General features: G+C 43.8%; 1 protein-coding gene and 1 pseudogene across 2 annotated transcripts in view; one reads left to right on the top strand and one right to left on the bottom strand.

Annotated features, from left to right (window-relative positions):
• The window catches only part of LOC306655724 (olfactory receptor 1E5-like), a 517,137-nt pseudogene that overhangs the window by 135,129 nt on the left and 362,119 nt on the right, over positions 1–19,889 (top strand). The window lies entirely within an intron of this gene.
• Positions 13,553–16,757, bottom strand: LOC306656223 (solute carrier family 35 member E1-like). The gene is given in 2 exon segments (XM_079131206.1): positions 13,553–16,481; positions 16,484–16,757. Coding segments are annotated over 2 exon segments (1,218 nt in total). The 5' UTR covers position 16,757; the 3' UTR covers positions 13,553–15,536.

Here is a 19,889-nt window from a genome sequence, read left to right as displayed (position 1 = left end):
AAAAAAAAAGGAGACACTAAGTAACTCAGTGAGGCCTTGTCTCTAAATAAAATATAAAATAGGTCTGGGTATATGGCTCAGGGTCAAGTGCCCAAGTTCAATCCCTGGTATCCCCCACCCCCAAGAAATGCATAAACACTACCATTATTTCATTTGCAAATTAATGATAATACTTATATTTTAGTTAGCTTTTGCATCACTGTCATTAAAAGATCTGACAGGAACACCTTATAGAAAGAAAAGTTTATTTTGATTCATGGTTGCAGAGGTTAATTCTCTGACCACTGACCAGCTGACCAGCTGACTCCATTGCTCTGGGCCCACAGTGAGGCAGAACCTCATGGTGGAAGGGTGTAACAGAGGTAAGCAGTTCTGACATGGCAATCAGAAACAGAGAGAGCTCCTTTCACCAGAGACAAAATATAAACCCCAAAGCCATGCTCCCAGTAATCTACCTCATCCAGGGAATCCTACCTGCGTATAGTTACAGCCCAGATAATCCAATGTGTGAATTGATCCACTGATTGTGTCACAATCCTCACCATCTGGTCATTTAATCTCTGAAAATTCTTGCATTGTATTATACTTATGCTTCTGGGGGACATCCCATATCTAAGCCACAACATTCTTCCCTGGTCCCCAAAAGTTCATGCCGACTTCACAGTGCAAAACATATTCAGTCCATTTCCAAGAGTTCCCATGGTCTAAACAGTCCCAGTACTGCCCAAATGCCCAAGTCCAAAAATCTCTTTTGAGATCAAGGCAAACTTTTTCCCTCCAAATATGTACGTTTTCCAGAAGCAAGATCTCTAAAGTAGATGCATCAGGGCAGTTATCTAGAGCCCTGCACTTTAGGGAACTCTCTTTGCTGGTGGACAAAGAAGTATCTTCCAGGAGGCATCCTACTGGAGACTGGGGTGACCATGCTGTCAGCTGATACACCAGAAGAGCTGGTATTATGTGCCACAGGTTCGACAGTTGAAGCAGGAGGAAGTTAGATTTTGGAGCTATTTATGAAGTTGGCCCAGTGAAATCGCCGGCTGATGGCCTGTCTATCATAGCCATCTCCAACAGTTTTCTACAACACCTGGGATTTCTTTGGAAACTGAAGAGACCCTTGGTAGATAAGAAGTGGGCAGCTTTCACAAGTAATGCCCCTGCCTGCACCCTAGCACCAGGGTCTACACAGTACCCAACCAGTGCCTTCTGGCCCTCAGAGCCATGTCTCTGCAGGCTCCCCAGCCCAAGTGCAGGAGGACTGTGAAGGCCCAGTAAGGCCTATGGCCAGAAGCTGGGGCCAGGTGAGGAGACTGAGGTTTCCAGCAGAGACAAGGGAGCGATGTTGGGTGGAGGCAAGGCAAAGGAAAGTGTGGGAATCCTCGAGAGCTTTCCCTGTGTCCTGAGAGGGGGATCTGTGGAAGCCAGCTACATAGATGGTTTCTTATGGAAGGTGGATAAAACAATTTTAGTCATAAAAGGAAGCCTTGCTGGGAGGAGGCAATAGGGCTGTGGATGCAGCCCCCAGCTCAGAGACCCTGACTACATCACTTGGCAGCTGCATCAGGTGTGGAAATTGGCAGCAGCTTTGGAAAGGGCTCCTCAAAGGGGGTGTCATAAAGACATGTGCCACAGTCACCCTTATTTGGCCAGAAAGACACTGCATCTTACCATCATGGTGGCTGGAGCCTGTGTGTGGAGTAAACTTGGCCCTCTCCCAGGCTGGTGGCCCATATTGGTGTCCACCTTTGGACAAGTGATAGTCCTATTAGTGACTTCCCATTTGCTTAGCCCTTGGAGGCCTGCATACCTCTCCTGTCAGCCACTGTGCAGTGTCCAAACATGGTGACAGAACCAAGTGGCACTGCTGTTCTAACTTGGGCTTCATCCCAGACTCTGCTCATTAGTAGTTTCTTGCTGAGGCCTGTGCAGCTTTGCCAAGGCCTGATGAAGGTTTTCTCCTGTGAGTGCATGGGGTCTGCCCCTGAAGCCCACCCACATGACTCGACCTTGGCCAGCTCAGGTCTGAAAGGTGGAGGACTCCTAGGCTCCTGGGCAAAAGGAGGATGCAAGCCAGTGGCCACAAGAAACCCACTGAGTTCCAGAGTCCATCCTTCCTGCTGTTCACTTGTGGACACTCTGCAGGGTTGGTGCTCAGTACACTGAAGCATAACCTGACAGCCTGGCAGTGACCATTCCCCAACTGGGTGTTGGGGAGGAGGACAGAGAGGAAGGCTCTGAGCTCCATGGCACTTCTTAACTTTGTATCTATCCTTGGGCGATAGTCCTTGTTCCTCTGGGCCTCCACTTGCTTATTAATAAAATGGGAATGACAGTGGTTCTATCACATGATAGTTCTTCCACAGTCGTGTGTCTCATTGGTGTATGATTTTTTAAAAAAAATATTTATTTATTTATTTATTTTTGGTACTGGGGATTGAGCCTGGGGTACTCTACCCCTGAGCTACACCCCAAGTCCTTTTTATTATATTTTGAGACAGAGTCTTATTAAGTTTCTGAGGCTGGCCTAGAACTTGCATCCTCCTGCTTCAGCCTCCTGAGTTGCTGGGATTATAAGCACCCAGCAAGCTGACAGTTTTTACAGAGTGAGACTTGACTTTGTCAATGGTGAAGTTGCTACACACATTCAAAGCAACCTGTAGTCCACCAAGGCTGTCATGGAGAATTCTGTGGAAGCTCCAGTAAGTGTTTCAGGTTCTAGCAAAACTGAAGTAGCAACCCTGAAAACCCCTCTGCTTCTAGTAACTAAACACATGAAATTGCATCTTTGGCCTAGAAATTGACATCTCCAGGATCAAGGAAGGAGGGACCTGGTTGAGGGATGGCTAGGCTCAGAAGCCAAGACTGTAGCCTTGGGCATGCCTGCCACTTGCAAAACCCTGGCAGCCTGAGTTTTACAGGCAGAGGACATGAAATTATGAGATGCATAAGATTAGAAACTGGAATTGGAAGCACATACAGAGTCCAAATTTGGAAGACTGGAACTTCAATGACCATGTTCTCCTGAAACTTCCTACCTAGCAGCAAGAGATGAGAAGGAAGCTGACTTCTTTGCCTGAGGAATGAAGGAGAAGGAAACACTTTCTCCTGAGAACCAGGACAGATGCCCTCATTTTGGCTTAGGATTTATGTCATCCACAACTTAGTGGCACTCCAAGTCAACTATATAGGAACTATAACTACTAGTGCAGAAGGATCAGCAGGACCAGTGGTACCCAAGAAGGCCTTCAGCTCCATCCCCAAAAGAACAGCCCTGGATTGTTGATGCTAAAAGATGTCAGGTTCCAAAAAGATTGGGCATCAGTAAAGACACCCCTCTCCTAAAATCAAGATGATACATAAAATCTCAAGAATCTAGAAAAATTACCACAATGTGAAGAAAAATAAGAGAAAGGGATTACTAACTGTGAAAACCCCCAAAATCAACAGTGCTGAAAACAAAAAAACAATAGAATTAGCATCAGTTAAGCTAAATATTCTTTGTTTGGAAAGATTAACCTACCAGGTAAAACAAGACAAAGCAGAGAAAAGGCATAAATAAAGAACACTCAGGATAGAAAAGGAGCCAAGTGAAGAGCAAATGAGGAAGTTTAATAATTAAGAGTGGGAGGGAGGTGGACTTGGTTGGTGCATACTGTACACATGCTTTGAAGCATTACACTAAACCCCATGATTATGTAAAGTTAATACATGCTGATCAAAACTTTTAAAAAGGAACAGGAATAATAGAAATGAATAAAATCAAATTAAAAGAAAAATAAAAAAGGTGACCATAATTACACTCCAAGAATTTATAAATTATTAAAAGTTTCTCAATAAGATGAAAAAAATCAAATAGACTAGAAATCATTGAAGGACATTAATGACTGAGACAACTTTGAGACAGTTACTTGGTTTCTCTCAGTCTGTTTTCATGCTTGTACTATTGGAAAAAATGTGTGTCTTCCTCATGGAAACTTCTGTGGATTGAAGCACATGCGTCAAACACTTAGGACTGTGCTTGTCACAATCAGTTCCCCACTAAATGTTGAGTTTTATTTATTTATTTATTTTGCAAAAATATCCATTACATCTTTATAATACTGAAAAATTGTAAAAACATTTAAAAAATATTTATTAAAATAATTAATAAGAAAATTATTAAATAAGCCATAGAGGATCTATGGGATCTAGGATTCTGTACCTGAAATTAAAAATGAATGCATTTCTATTTGTAGCAACGAGATCTCTTACATGTCTTGTTTTATGCAACAAAAAAAAACAATTTCAGAAGAGTATATACTGGGGGATGCTATTTATGTTTCAAAATAAGACAGAGGGAGAGAGAGATTGGAGGGACAACTGGGATGGCAGTGGAGGTTGATTTGGGTGGGTAAAGGAGAATTTTATCTTTATCTTTATTTTCAAATTTTCACAATGAAAATTGTTGGTATAGTACATGGAGGTAAAATTTTAAAAAGTTTAAACCACTTTAAAAATAACTAGAGCTTACTGAATTTTCCTGGGGAGGAGTCTGCAGGGTTGTAGATGGCATTACAGCGCATTCAATCATATCTCCTTAAAACCCTTTACAGAGAAAATTCATAATAGCCAAACTATGGAACCAGCCTAGATAACCATCAACAGATAAAAGGGTAAAGAAAATGTGGTATATATAACAATGGCATTTTATCCAGTCATAAAGAAAAATGAAATTATGTTATTTGCAGGAAAATGAATGTAACTAGAGACCATCATGTTAAGAGAAATAAGCCAAACTCAGGTCAATGGCCATATGTTTTCTCTCATTTGTGGAAGTTAGAGAGGAAAAATCAAGAGAAAGGAGGATGGGGGGGAATCTCATGAAAACCAAAGTGAGATCAATAAAGGAAAGAGACTAGGGCTGGGAGGTGAGGAGGGAGGGGAGAAGTTTTGGGGAGTGATAGTGGCCAGATCACGCTGTTACATCGTGTACATGTATGACTATGTAACAACAAATCCCATCATTATGCACAGCTCTAATGCACGAGTAAAAAATGTGGAAAAACTCCTCCTCAGACCTCCCCTGCTTCTCCAGGCTCCTCTCCATCCCCCCCTTTGCCATGAGTCACACTCTTCTTTCCCTTTTCCACAAACAGGTAGAACTTCCTTGTCTTATCTTCCTTTATTCCCCCCAACATGGCAGCCAGGAGGTAGCTCTCCGTGATGCCCAGAGCCAAAAAAGAAGCCCAAAGCATGCTTGAAGGATATGACGTGGTCAGGGTGCAGCAGGCTGGCCAGCAGTCCAGGGACTGTGAACGTGGCAAAGCTGGCATCCACAAGGCTCAGGTGACCCAAGCAGTAATACATAGGGGAGCTCAGAGCCCCATCAGACCTTACCAGTACCACCATGCTCAGGCTGCCCAGGGCATTGAGCAGATAGACGCTGAGGAAGAGCAGGAACAACACCGGGTGGGTGACTGTGTCATCCATCAGGCCAAGGAGGAGGAACTCTGGGCCTGATGTGAGGTTGACCAGAGCAGTTGAGGACCCGGCCAGGTGGGAATGCTGAGGAGTGAGGGAAGATAGTGGGTCTAAGTTCTGAGGAAGTCCAGGTGGGCTTCCTGCATGTCAAGTTTCCATGGATAAATTTTGATACACATCCTACATGTATCGTATTTACAAAAATTTTGGTAATAAAGACTTCTGCTTGCTAAAACAGATTGAAAACCGCATTGTTCATTGAATGATCCTAATTTTATGAAGAAACTGCTTTTCACAGGGGTGTTCTAAGGTAATGGTTAAGTCTCCAGTTTTGTTGTAAGTCATATCTGAGTTTGAGTCCTGACTTTACTACTAAGGTACTATGTCCTCTAGAGGTCTTAGTTTATTCCTTTTTTGTTAATTCATTTTTATTGTAAACAAATGGGATACATCTTGTTTCTCTGTTTGTACATGAAGTAGAGGCATACCATTTGTGTAATCATGCATTTACCCAGGGTAATAGTTTTTGATTCATTCTGCTTTGTTCCCTCCCCACGACCCCTCCCACCCATCTTATCCCTCTATAGAGTCCCTACTTCCTCCATTCTTGCCCTCTTCCCACCCCCATATGTGTCATCATCCACTTATCAGTGAGATCATTCGTCCTTTGGTTTTTTGAGATTGAATTATCTCACTTAGCATGATATTCTCCAACTGCATCCATTTGCCTACAAATGCCATAATTTTATCATTCTTTATGATGGAGTAATATTCCATGGTGTGTGTATATATACACACACACACACACCACAGTTTCTTTATCCATTCATCAACTGAGGGTCATCTAGGTTGGTTCCACAATCTGGCTATGGTGAATTGAGCAGCTATGAACATTGATGTGGCTGTATTTCTATAGTATGCTGATTTTAAGTCCTTTGGGTATAGGCCAAGGAGTGGGATAGCTGGGTCAAATGGTTCCATTTCAAGCTTTCTGAGGAATCTCCATACTGCTTTCCAGAGTGGCTGCACTAATTTGCAACCCCACCAGCAATGTATGAGTGTACCTTTTCCCCCACATCCTTTCCAACACCTATTGTTGCTTGTATTCTTGATAATCACCATTCTGATTGGGGTGAGATGGAATCTTAGAGTAGTTTTGATTTGCATTTCTCTTATTACTAGAGATGTTGAACATATTTTCATATGTTTGTTGATTGCTTGTAGATCATCTGTGAAGTGTCTGTTCATATCCTTAGCATATTTGTTGATTGGGTTATTTGTATTCTTGGTGTAGAGTTTTTTGAATTCTTTACAGATTCTGGAAATTAGTGCTCTATCTGAAGTATGATTGGCAAAGATATTCTCCCACTCTGTAGGCTCTCTCTTCACATTGCTCATAGTTTCCTTTGCTGAGAGAAAGCTTTTTAGTTTGAATCTATCCCAGTTATTGATTCTTGCATTTAATTCTTGAGCTATGGGAGTCCTGTTGAGGAAGTCTGATCCTAAGCCAACAAGTTGAAGATTTGGACCTACTTTTTCTTCTATAAGATGAGGGTCTCTGGTCTGATTCCGAGGTCCTTGATCCATTTTGAGTTGAGTTTTGTGCAGGGTGAGACATAGGGATTTAGTTTCATTCTGTTGCATATGGTTTTCCAGTTTTCCCAGCACCATTTGTTGAATAGGCTCTCTTTTCTCCATTGCATATTTTTGGCCCCTTTGTCTAGTATGAGAAAATTGTATATATTTGGGTTTGTGTCCATGTCCTCTATCCTGTACCTTTGATCTACCTGTCTATTTCGGTACCAATAAAATGCCATTTATGTTACTATTGCTTTGTAATAGAGTTGAAGATCTGGTATTGCAATACCCCCTGCTTCGCTCTTTCTGCTGAGGATTGCTTTAGCTATTCTGGGTTTCTTATTCTTCCAAATGAATTTCATAATTGCTTGCTCCATTTCTGTAAGGTACATCATTGGAATTTTAATTGGAATTGCATTGAATCTGTATAGCACTTTTGGTAGTATGGACATTTTGACAATATTAATTCTGCCCATCCAAGACTATGGGAGATCTTTCCATCTTTTATGGTTTTCTTTAATTTCTTTCTTTAGTGTTCTGTAGTTCTCATTGTAGAGGTCTTTCACCTCTTTTGTGAGATTGATTCCTAACATCCTTCATGCTCAAAACACTAGAAAAAATTGGGGTAGTGGGAACATTCCTTAACATTGTACAGGCTATCAACGATAAGCCCATGGCCAGTATCATTCTAAATGGTGAAAAACTGAAAGCATTCCTCCGAAAAATTGGAACAAGGCAGGGATGCCCTCTTTCTCCACTTCTATTCAACATCATCCTTGAAACTCTAGCCAGAGCAATTAGACAAACCAAAGAAATTAAAGGGATACGAGTTGGAAAAGAAGAACTCAAACTATCCCTGTTCGATGATGACATGATTATATATTTAGAGGAACCTGGAATTACACCAGAAAACTTTTAGAACTCATAAGTGAATTCAGTAAAGTAGCAGGATACAAGATCAATGTTCATAACTCCAATTCATTTTTATTCATAAGTGATGAATATTCAGAAAGAGAAATTTGGAAAATTACCCCATTCACAATATCATGGAATACAGATTTTCAAAATAGCTTCTAATTATGCTTTGTATTTCACTCTTGTCTGTTGTGATATTTCCTTGTTTATTCTGAATTTTAGTAATTTGAGTTTTCTCCCTCTTTCTCTTTGTTAGTGTGGCTAAGGGTTTATCAATTTTGCTTATTTTTTCAAAGAACCAACTATTTATTTTGTTAATTTTTCTGATTGTTTCTTTTGTTTCAATTTCATTGATTTTGGCTCTGATTTTAACTATTTCTTGTATTCTACTACTTTTGGTGTTGGTCTGCTCTTCTTTTTCTAGGGCTTTGAGCTGTAGTCTTAGGTCATTTATTTATTGATTTCTACTTCTTTTGTTGAATGCATCCTGTGAAATAAATCTTCCTCTTAGTACTGCTTTCATAGTGTCCCAGAGATTTTGATATGATGTGTCTTTGTTCTCGTTTACTTTTAAGAATTTTTTTTATTTCCCTTCTGATGTCTTCTGCTATCCATTCATCATATAATAGTGTCTTATTTAATCTCCAGGTATTGGAGAAGTTTGTGTTTTTTATTCTGTCATTTATTTCCAATTTGAATCCATTATGATCTGAAAGAATACAAGGTAGTATCTCTATCTTCTTATATTTGCTAACAGTAGCTTTGTGGCATAAAACACGGTCTATTTTAGAGAAGGATTCATGTGCTGCTGGGAAGAAAGTGTATTTGCTCTTTGTTGGATGGTATATTTTATAAATGTCCATTAAGTCTAAATTTTTCATTGTATTTTTGAGATCTACGGTTTCTTTGTTCAATTTTTGTTTGGAGGATATGTCCAGTGGTGAGAGAGGTGTTTAAAATCACCTAGTATTATTGTGTTGTGGCCTGTTTGATTTCTGGCATTGAGAAGAATTTGTTTGACATATATGGATGAGCCACTGTTTGGGGCATAGATATTTATGATTGCTATGTTTTGCTGATTTATGCTTCCCTTAAGTAGTATGAAATGTCCTTCTTTATCCCTTCTGACTAACTTTGGTTTGAAGTTCACATTATCTGAAATGAGGATGGATACTCCAGCTTTTTTGCTGTGTCCATGTGCATGGTATGTTTTTCCCTATCCTTTCACCTTTCGTCTGTGGGTATCTCTTTCGGTAAGATAAGTCTCTTGCAGGCAGCAAATTGTTGGATCTTTCTTTTTAATCCAATTGTCAGTCTATGTCTTTTGATTGATGAGTTCAGGCCATTAACATTCAGGGTTATTGTTGAGATATGATTTGTATTCCTGGTCATTTGGCTCATTTTTTTTTTTTGACACACCTTGATTTCTCCTTTATTTGGCAGTTACTTTAGGGTAGTTTCTCCCTTTGCTGACCTACATTGTTGTTTTTCATCTCTTCCTCATGGAATATTTTGCTGGCAATGTTCTGTAATGCCATCTTTCTTTTTGTAAATTCTTTTAGCTTTTGTTTATCATGGAAGGATTTCTTTCATCATCAAATCTGAAGGTAAGTTTTGCTGGGTATAAGATTCTTGGTTGGCATCCATTTTCTTTCAGGGCTTGAAAAATGTTGTTCCAGGACCTTCTAGCTTTTAGGGTCTGGATTGAAAAATCTGCTGATATCTGTATTGGTTTCCCCCTGAATGTAATTTGATTGTTTTTTCTTGCAGCCTTTAAAATTCTGTCTTTATTTTGTATGTTAGGTATTTTCATTACAATGTGCCTTGGTGTGGGTCCATTGTAATTTTGTGCATTTGGAGTCCTATAACCCTCTTGTACTTGATTTTCCATTTCATTCTTCAGATTTGGGAAATTTTCTGATATTATTTCATTGAATAGATTGTTCATTCCTTTGGTTTGTTTCTCTGTGCCTTCCTCAATCCTGATAATTCTTAAATTTGTCCCTTTCATGATATCCCATAGTTCTTGTAGATTCTGTTCATGTTTTCTTACCATCTTCTCTGTTTGGTCAACTTTGTTTTCAAGATTAAATATTTTGTCTTCAATATCTGAGGTTCTGTCTTCCAGATGTTCTATCCTATTGGTTATGCTTTCTATGGAGTTTTTAATTTGGTTCATTGTTTCCTTCATTTCAAGGATTTCTGTTTGTTTTTTTTCAGTATCTCTAACTCTTTATTGAAATGATCTCTTGCTTCCTGTATTTGCTCTTTTAACTGTTGATTGGTGCAATCATTCAATGCCTGAATTTGCTGTTTCGTCTCATCATTTGCTTCCCTGATCATTTTGATTATGTACATTCTGAACTCCCTTTCTGACATTTCTTTTGGCATGCTGTCATTGGATTTTATTGCTATACCATCTAGGTTTGTTTGGGACATTTTCTTCCCTTGTTTTTTCATATTGCTCTGGTATCTTCCCCTCTAGAAACTCTGGGATATTGCAGATTTCCTCTATTGACTAATATTGTCTCTATAGATTTCCAATAACTCACCTCTTAGCTTTCAGTAGCCTGAAGTATTGGAGGAACTTGATAATGTGGTGTTCCACTAGGAAGCTAGCCTTCTTGGGGTGGTGGCCTTCAGGTGGAGTATATTCCCCGGTGGCTCTGAGTTGGTTCCAAGTCTCTCAGTACCTCCTCTTGTTGGCTCCTGGGTCTTGTCATGGGTCTTCTAGCCTCCTGTAGGTGTCTCAGGAAGGGAGTTGCCCTTCCAATGATGATGGCCACGCCCTCAGGAGTAATTCAAAATGCCTGCACCAGCCTATAAAGAAGCCTCTGGCTAACTCCGTGATGGCACAAACCTCAGCGTGGTGGTCAGGTGGGGTGGCTGAGTGGTGGCGTCTGCATTTGGCCTGGTCGTAGGGTGGGTTGGCTACCTGCCGCCCAGCTCCACAAGGCAGGTGGGTTGGGTGCCCACCTGCTACCTCTGTGATGCAGGCACCCGGACTTGCCCATCAGCTCGCTCCGCGACTACGACCAACCAGTGATGGCACCGACCTAGGTGCAGGGGTCAGGCAGAGTCGTTCAGTTATGACTTCTGTCCTTGGCCTGCTGGCTGGGCAGGTTATCTGCCCACTGCTTATCTCCACGATGTAGGCAGCCTCTCAATTTATCCTTTAATGAGGAAAACACTAGTTTCTATCCTTGGGCTTGGTTATGAGGATAAAGAATGAGTAATAAAGTTTAAAATTGTTAGCACAGTTCCTGACACATAATAAGTCAAGTCACATAATAAGTCTTATAATTTCATCTGTCTACTCATCATTGGTCTGTCGTCGTTGTTGTCATCATCATCATCATCATCATATTTCAATGAGTTAGGACCCAGGTCATCTAAATATGAGTCTAAATCTCTTCACAAAATGCCTTACTGCATTTGCCATTCATTTTTACCACTCATTGTATACTAATTCACCAATTGATCAACCATTTCCATAAAGGATCCTATAGTATATATTTTAGGCTTGTGGGTCATACCATTTGTGTTGCAGCTACACCACTCACCACTCTGCTTTCATAGTGCAAAAGCAGTGGCCCACAAAAAGTAAGTGAATAGCCATGGTCATGTTGCAATAAAACTTTATTTACAAAACAGGTGGAGGACTGGAATTGCCCTGTTGTACATGATTTTTTTGACCCCTGTATAGGATACTGGGGGAGACAGGGAGATGAAGAAGTCTTAGCTTCTATCCTGGAAAAGTTTGATCTGGAGCAACATGCAGAGTGTCTTAGTGTGTTTCTAATTTCTTGGAGGAGTTTGGAAAGAATTCAAAATAGTGTAGGACTTGAATCAGGCCTTGAAGAATGTATAGGAGGTCACCAAATAGATGTGCTCTGGTGTAGGAGGAGAGGGTATTCCTGACAGTGGGAAGAGATTGTGTGGTGTTGTTGGTAGAAGAGGCATGGACTGAAGAAGGGGAAGCATCCACTTTTTGACACCAAGACCCTGGGCAAAGTTTATTCTTGCTCTTATCTCAGTGCATAAAATCAGTTGTACAAAATCTGTTACATTTCTCAGTTAGCCATGACTTCATTGATTTCAGAAATAATGCATTTATTTTGGCTCCCATTCAATCTCTTCCTTAAAACACTTCACTTTTCTCCTGTTGCTCCAAAGTGTTCTTCTTCCAATCTATTCTGTCCACCCTTTGCCAGGAACACTGGTCAGGCTTTGGTGAGATCCCAGAGAGTGGACCAAGTCAACTCCTATCAAAATCCTTCTCTCAGGAAGAAGCTGCATCTGCCTGCCTTGTCCAGTGAGCTGTATACAAAAATTTATCCAGAAATGAAGGAAGGGTGCAGAAGAGAGGGTGAAGGGAAAGTTCAATAGCCATACCTGACCTGTCAACTTCCAGGATAAGCCCCAGATGTATCCTGCTTTCATTTTTCTGCTTCTCTGCCATTGTCACCCATTATCTGTTTCAGAGAAATCACCTCCTTAGTTCCTGCAAACCCCACTCCTTGACCCATCATAGAAGAGGAGTATGGAAAAGCTAAACCTGGGCACCCCTCAAAATCATCCATTTATTTTTCAGTGCACTATTCTTCTTTACAGAGCTCCTGACCTTCACTTCCCAACATCTCCTTAGGCAGCTGCCTGATGTGGCAGAAGAAGCATTATCTGTGAAGTCACAGCCAAGTGGGCTTTCATCCCAACGGCTGTGTAAACATTTACTCTTTAGTCATCTCATCTATAAAATGATGGTCCTATATAAAATGATGATTCACCTATAAAATGATGATTTCTGCTTTACATGGCTGATATCAAGATAAAGTGAGGTAATATATGTATAAGGAGTAGCACAGAATGGATGCTGATAGATCTTGGTTCTCTTTTCCCCATATATAAATCCACTGGTTTTTTTCTATGGCTTCTTGAGGTGGTTCAGTCCAGTCCTGGAGGGCTACAGTTATTTAGTTATTCTTCTTAATCTCAACTAAAACCTGCTTTTCTGCAACAAATGGCATCAGTTTTGGCCTCTAGGGACAACACGTGCCAACTCTGCTCCCTCTGTGTTTTGGAGGTTTTTGTTTGTTTGTTTGTTTTCATATAGCAATCAAAGGAATCTGTTCTAGGTCTACAGATGTATTCTTCAATCCGAAGATCATTGGAGCTTTAGATTCTTTCTCACAGGACCTAATTTCCAGGTCCTTTTTCATTCACCTTTGCTTTGTCAATGTTTTCTTTTCTTTTCTTTTTTTTTTTTACAGAATTAAATATCCCATTTATTAATTTATAAACCATAATAAAACCAGACAGTCATTTCCTCTCACCAGCAGATCTTGCTTTGGAAAAGGAAAACAAGTTAATATGCAAATTTCAGTAACATTAGAAATTTCATTAAATCCAAATAGAGGCATAATTCATTTTGGAGTTCAATGATATGTTTGAGGAATCACTTAACTATAATCGTAAACAACTACCATAACACCTTTGCAGTGCAGAACTGCATTCACCAGTGAGAACAGTTCATCCGCAGGCTCCACAGCTTCTGGTGAAGGCACTCGGCAGGACTGTTCAGAAGCAACACCATCAGGACTGTTTCTTCCTATTTTACCTAGCAAGTCTTAAAACCTGGGATCAAGATATGTATTAAGCAAGTGAACCACAGACGGACAAACAGGGATTCTCCTGAGGCCGCTGATGAGTAAACTTAGACAAGGAGGAAGGCCCATTCATAAGCAGACAAAACTGAACCTCTTCAATACAAAATTCCAATTATCAACAGCAAAACACAAAATAAAACCCAACACAACCAGGAGTCAAGCAGAAGCAGTGTTACTTCCTCTCTGAATGGGGAAACACTGCATTCAACAGGAGATAAAGGGCGAATTGGTGTCCTATCTGTGACCCACTGTCCCCAAATGTAGCTGGAGTTTGGGAACAGTGCTGAAGAAAGAAGGGCAGGTATCATCAAAAAGACCCCAGAAGCCAAGTCAGTGGTCCCTCTGTGAGGGCACGGCCCCTTTGTGATGCCAAAAAAGACTAAGGCCACAATGGGGACCTTGCCATCCTGGGGTCCTATAATTTTCCTGATATGATTCTGCCCAAACCCAAACTTTTAAAAGCTTTTTTGAAGCAGGGTCTCACCTTGTTGCCCAGGATGGCCTTCAACTTCTGGGTTTAGGGGATCTTCCTGCTTCAGCTTCCCTAGTAGCTGGGACCATAGGTACGTGCCACTGTGCCCAGCTCCCAAATGCATTATTAACCAAAGAATCTGATTTGGCAAACAAAACCCTAGCTTGGTGCTCCCCCTTCTCCCCTTATCTAGGAGATGGTTCATCCTAACGTACACACAACACAAAAGCAGATCATGGACGCAAACCACTGATGGTGTTGTCACACAAAATATTGAGATAATATTCTGGATTCCGTCCATTTTCAGTGATTGTGGTCATCAAGAGAAAAGCTTCAGAACACTTCGCTGCTTCTTGCTTATTACCAAACTAGTCAGATAGGCATCACCATTAGGAACTTTTCTTCTTTTTAAACATTTAGAAATGATGAATTCCGATCCATAAGCCAGTCTTGCTGTGTCCCCTAATGGGGACCGTGGCATAAAAACACACGACTATAAAATATTCCTTAGAAAAATGCAAGATCCTCATGAAATCAAGATTTCCCCACCAAACAGCCTTCCAAGTCATCACTGAAGCGGCCAAGACTCGTACAAAAAGACAACAAGTACCACAGAAACACAGCTTGAGACACATGATTCCTAAAGATCCTGTGTGCTGCCTGGAGAGGGGACGTGCCCTGCTCTGGCAAGGGAAGAGAAAGGTGGACGATGGAGACGCCATTTCCCTTCCCCTGGATTTGGGTGGACTCTGACTCCAATCTGCAGTCAAAGACTCAAGCCCAGGAGTTCAGTGCCACCTGCGAGGCGCTCACTCCACGGTGCTTGCCTGTAACTGCCAACAGCCTGGGGGCTGACTGGGGTGCTGGTCCATCCTGGTTGCTGGGGTGTCTGGAGTAACTCTTCCAGGCCACTTGCCTGCACGATGCCCAAGTTGGTCCTCTGCGTGTCCAAGCAGTAAAATTAAAGCAGCTAGCCTGTCATCCTCAAGCACTACCTACGATCCTCTCCTCCATCCCCCAGGACATCAGCTCATGCTTGCTCCCAGGTCTGTGTCCACAGCGAGCTCCCTTCTCTGGTCAGGGATGTCCCCTTGGAAAGCTGAGCAAGAAGTGTGAAACACACTGCTTGAGGAAGAACTCCACATGGAAAGGTGAAATCTGGCCAAGAGCTCCGTAGGGTCACGGCCCCGTGATGACAGACTCCAGGAAGAAGGAGCATCACCGGTCTCCATTCGGTTTTCCCTCTGCCCAGAGCCCACCACCGTCCGTGCTGTAGTCATGTCCCCGGCTGCCCACTTGGGGGCCAGAAACCCCAGGGTCTCCTGATGGTAAGCCGCACACCGTTCTCTCAGCAGGGTGGTACATTCACTGCTTGTCAGAAGTCGCGATGCTGCCGGGGGCGCAGGGGCAGGGGTCGCAGGATGTCCCGCCCCAGCCTCTGCACTCTATACGTCATAGCGGTTCAAAGTGCACGCGTTTGGGTGGCTCTGCCGGCTGTACTGAAAGTGATCTGTCAGGATGTTGTTGCGGCCATACTGATAGTCTCTATACTGGGGGAAGAGGATGCCGTTGGGCTTCTCCAGTGGGCTCCGGTGGCGCTCCTTGCTGCTCAGGTCCGCCGTGGAGACCGGGAGCGGGTGCCTCCTGGCTTGCTGGTTTGCATCATACTTGGTCTTATTGTACAGGAAGACCCCCAGGATGGCTGTCATCATGCCCAGTACATTGGTGCTGGTGACCGGGTTGCGCAGCATGATCAGGGACACTGTGATGACCATGATTCTCTTTGTGGCGTTGGCCACGGAGTAGCTTGGGGGGCTGATGAGGTTGAGGATGCTGAAGGCAATAACATTCTGGGCAAAGTTACAGAAGCCACTCGCAGCCAGGAGCAGGAGTGTCCAGGGCCACTGGGAGACATAGGTCAAGTCACTGCTGACCAGGAAAGCTGAGAGGTCCACCAGGACCCATGTAGGGATCATAAAGAAGACAGCATGGCAGCCCAGGATGTTCAGCAGGCGGAGATGGTGGATCCGTGAATCTCTCAATACCTTTTTGGAGAATATGTTCTGAAGCGAGAAGCACAGTGTGGCAGCAAGGGCACTGACGAGTCCCCACATGTCAAATGACAATTCAGTGACAGTGGCCAGCAGGACGCCGCTGATGATGGGGATGACCTTGGTGCTCTGCTTCTCCTTCATGATGATCCGGGACAGGAGGACTACCCAGATGGGCATGGTGGCCTTGACAGTGTGCGCGTAGGACACGGGCACCTTCCAGATGCTGACGTGCGCTGACACAGACGCAAAGTACTTGCCAAAGGCGAGCGGCAGCACGTAGCGGGGGTAGAAGCGTGGCGGCAGCAGCGGGCCGGCGGATGGATGCGGGCCTGGCCCGGGGAGACAGGCGGTGCGGGGGGCACACGCCTGGCGCGGAGGAGCGGCGGGAGTCCCGCGCACAGCGCCAGGATGTGGCACAGCGACACGGTCACCGGGAACGGGAAGGCGCTCAGAATCACCTTGTTGACCACGTTGCCGCCCGCGCTCAGAGCGTACCACAGCAGGCACAGCGCTGCCACCCGCGCACCCTCGCGCGCCCCGCAGCCACTGCCCGCAGCACCCTGGCCCCCAGCGCCGGCGCCCGCGCCCACCGCCGCTGCCGCAGCCGCCATCCTGCCCGAGCGGCCGCCCCTTCCTGCCCGTCCGACGGCCAGACCAATGTTTTCTTAAGAGAAATTGGGCAGTGCTCAAGCTGGGGTTGGTCTGTGTGGAGTTCCCTAGGGCAATAAGATGGCTCAAGCTTACCATTCATGCCTGATTATTGAGTGCTTGCTGGGGGAAGGCGTTGTGGGCTCTGGGGCTGCAGAGGTAAGGCAGCCATTGTCCTTGACCTCCAGCTATGCACAATGTAATAAACACTGCACTAACTGTATGAACAAAGTGAGGGTGATTTCCTCTTCTGGCTGATACGGGGAAGATTCCAAAGAAGAGGTGAGACTCAAATAAGTTTGGAAGAATGAGTAGAAAGTCATGTGTGAATGGGAAGGGTAGGGCAGGTTGGGGAAAGAGAATGTGAAAGCAAAGGAAGATTTTTTTTTATGTTTTGCATGTGTGACTTGGAGCTAAAATGTGGCTTCCTCCTCTTTAATACTTAATGCAGAGTTGATGGAGATGGGGTGGAGAGGAAGAAAGGACACAAAGTAAGAAGATAGCACAGAAATGTTGGGTTCTTTCACTTGAAGGGCAGCATGCCAGACCTCAACTGCTTCGGCAGAGTATGTAGGCTGGTCTCTCTCCTGGCCAGAGGTTCCCAGGCTTGGAGGCAGATGCATGATCATCCGTCTCGGTTCAGAGACTTCAGTGTCTTTCCTGTGGGCTGCAACAACAGTACTATGTAGAGAGAGGCAGACAGACAAAATTGCAAGGGCCCTGGGAATTCCTGAGTCATGCTCTTCCCAAGTAGCTTACCGCCCAGCCAGTATCCATGCTGCCTGGTGGATAGAGCAGACTGCTCAGCCTGGTGTCCACAGTTTTCCAACATGGCTCCTAGCATTCTCTTTAGTCTTCCCCCCATTTCCATAGGCTTCCACTTCCCCTGACCTCAGCCAGGCTGGCCTTTTTACTGTCTCTTACACCTCTCTCACATGCCCCACCCCTGCTCTCTCCATCCCACCTGGAATGCTTTTTCTACCCTATCCCAATATCCAACCCCGGTTCCACTTCCTCCAAGAAGCCCCATATCTGTAGCCCCCATAACTGCCTCTCTCCTCTATCTCTTGTAATTCTCATTTGGAACTTAATCCTCCTTTGCTGACACTAAAGTGACTTCTGCTGTGATGCTCATCTTCCCCACTACATAATGAGGCTTCTGAGGACATATAATTAGTTATCTTTTCCCATCTGACCCTTGGGCTAGACAGGGCTTTGCCCAAACTCTTTTGACAGAGTAGGCTCCGGAGAAGAGGTGGCATTTGAGCAGGGCCAGTTCAAAGGAATTCACTGGACAGACAAGAGTGGAAGTTGATTTTAGAAAAAAGGAATAGCATGTATGAAGGAAACAATAAGGGAAGCTTTAGGGAATTTACTTAATATCTTTGAGCTACATTTTTTCCTCCAACAATGGATCATTATACCCTCCTCATAGTATAATGGTTAAAGCACAACACAGGAAACAGTAGGTGCTTCGTAAATGTCAACCCTCCACCTCCTAACCACTTTCAATGTTAGGGAGATAAGGTTCACTGGATTTATGTTAGCTTTCTCTGCAATGTCTGGCACTTGACTGGCTTTCCTTGGTACTGAATTGCTACTATTGATGCAGGGTCCTTTCCTAAGGCCCAGATATAGTAGGTACTGATTTGAAATAGGTAGGAAGAACTCACCTAAAATAGAAAAATGAAGCAGGGCTATATCAGATGTAGGAACAGTACCTTGTCTTCCACACAAGTTGCTGCCCTAAGCCCTACTGCAGACGTCACTCAGATATACCAAGACACAGAAGTACACAGGGCACACACCTACATAAAGACACAGGCATATCTTGACACATCCAGACACATGGGCATGCCAGGCATGCACTCACACTCACTAGGACAGGATCACCACATGGAGCACACACAGAGTCATAGTCACTAACACACACAGAAACACACACAATCCATGAACTACAGAAAACATAGCACACATGCCACTTACACATGAAGACTTACACACAGACCCCATACACAAATGACAGAGACATAGAGACCTCAGTGGGTTCTCCCAGACACAGTGGGACTCCATACAAGTTCACACATAGATGCCTGCTCACTGCTCCCTCCCCCTCACTCCCCTGCTCAGGTCTGTCTGCTTTAATAGAGGAGTAGTGGGTAATGGTACACAGGGAGAACAGTACCTGGACCCTGCACTCTCAGTCCTGGGGGGCCTCTATCCAATCCATGAATCCAGTTTCTTCCTGGACAATCCAGATTCTTCTCTCAATGGGGTGCAAAATTGCTTTCTCTTTGATGGCAGTTTTAACCTGAGATGAGTTTTTTCATTCCAAACATCTCCTCCCTTCCTCTAATTTTCTTTGCCAACATCTTACTCATTTCTCTTCAACAATCTATTTAGCAATCTTACCTGTTATGTCTACTCCATGTCAGGCAGGTAGTGGAGCAGCAGGCAGGGAAGGCATTCAGAGATGAGCAGGACATTGTCAAGGAGTTCATCTTACCGTCTTGATATCAGGCAACTGGTAATGATTCTCTGATATCATCTCACCCAACACCATATCAGAAGCAGGGGAAGCAACACCAGGAGAACACTGTACCTGAAGTCATTCAGCAATCAGGGGATGAGTCAGAATTGCAATTCCAGGTTCTGGATCCCACCTGTGATTCAGTCACTTTCCTGTGCTGTCTGCCTCACGTGGGCAGGTAAGTATTTATCTCCCTCCCTCAGGCACTTGACCTACCTACCTTGCCTTTCTCCACTGATTATTCTATTCCCTGCCAACAAGTTTTCTGCCTGTGAACTCACCTGTGGGTGTGACCAGGCTCTGGTCACCACTGCATAGACCCAGGGGTTTAAGAGGGAGAATTATGGCAGGTGTAACCTGGAGAAGAAGACTTGGCTCCACAGTCAAAGGTGGGATGGGTGACATGAAGGCCAGAGCAGAGGGAGTCACCCACTAATTAATTAACCAGAAAACTCCATGGAGAGCTACAGCAGCCTCTGAAATCCTTGGCCCCATAAAGACCCCTCAGCCCTCAAACAGTCTGGCTTCCCCTTGCCTACCCTGCTAAAGAGACTGAGTGGGAGAGT

This window comes from Sciurus vulgaris, assembly GCF_902686455.1.
Source record: "Sciurus vulgaris genome assembly, chromosome: 3".
NCBI lineage: Eukaryota > Metazoa > Chordata > Mammalia > Rodentia > Sciuridae > Sciurus > Sciurus vulgaris.
This window is presented reverse-complemented; position numbering and strand designations above follow the sequence as displayed.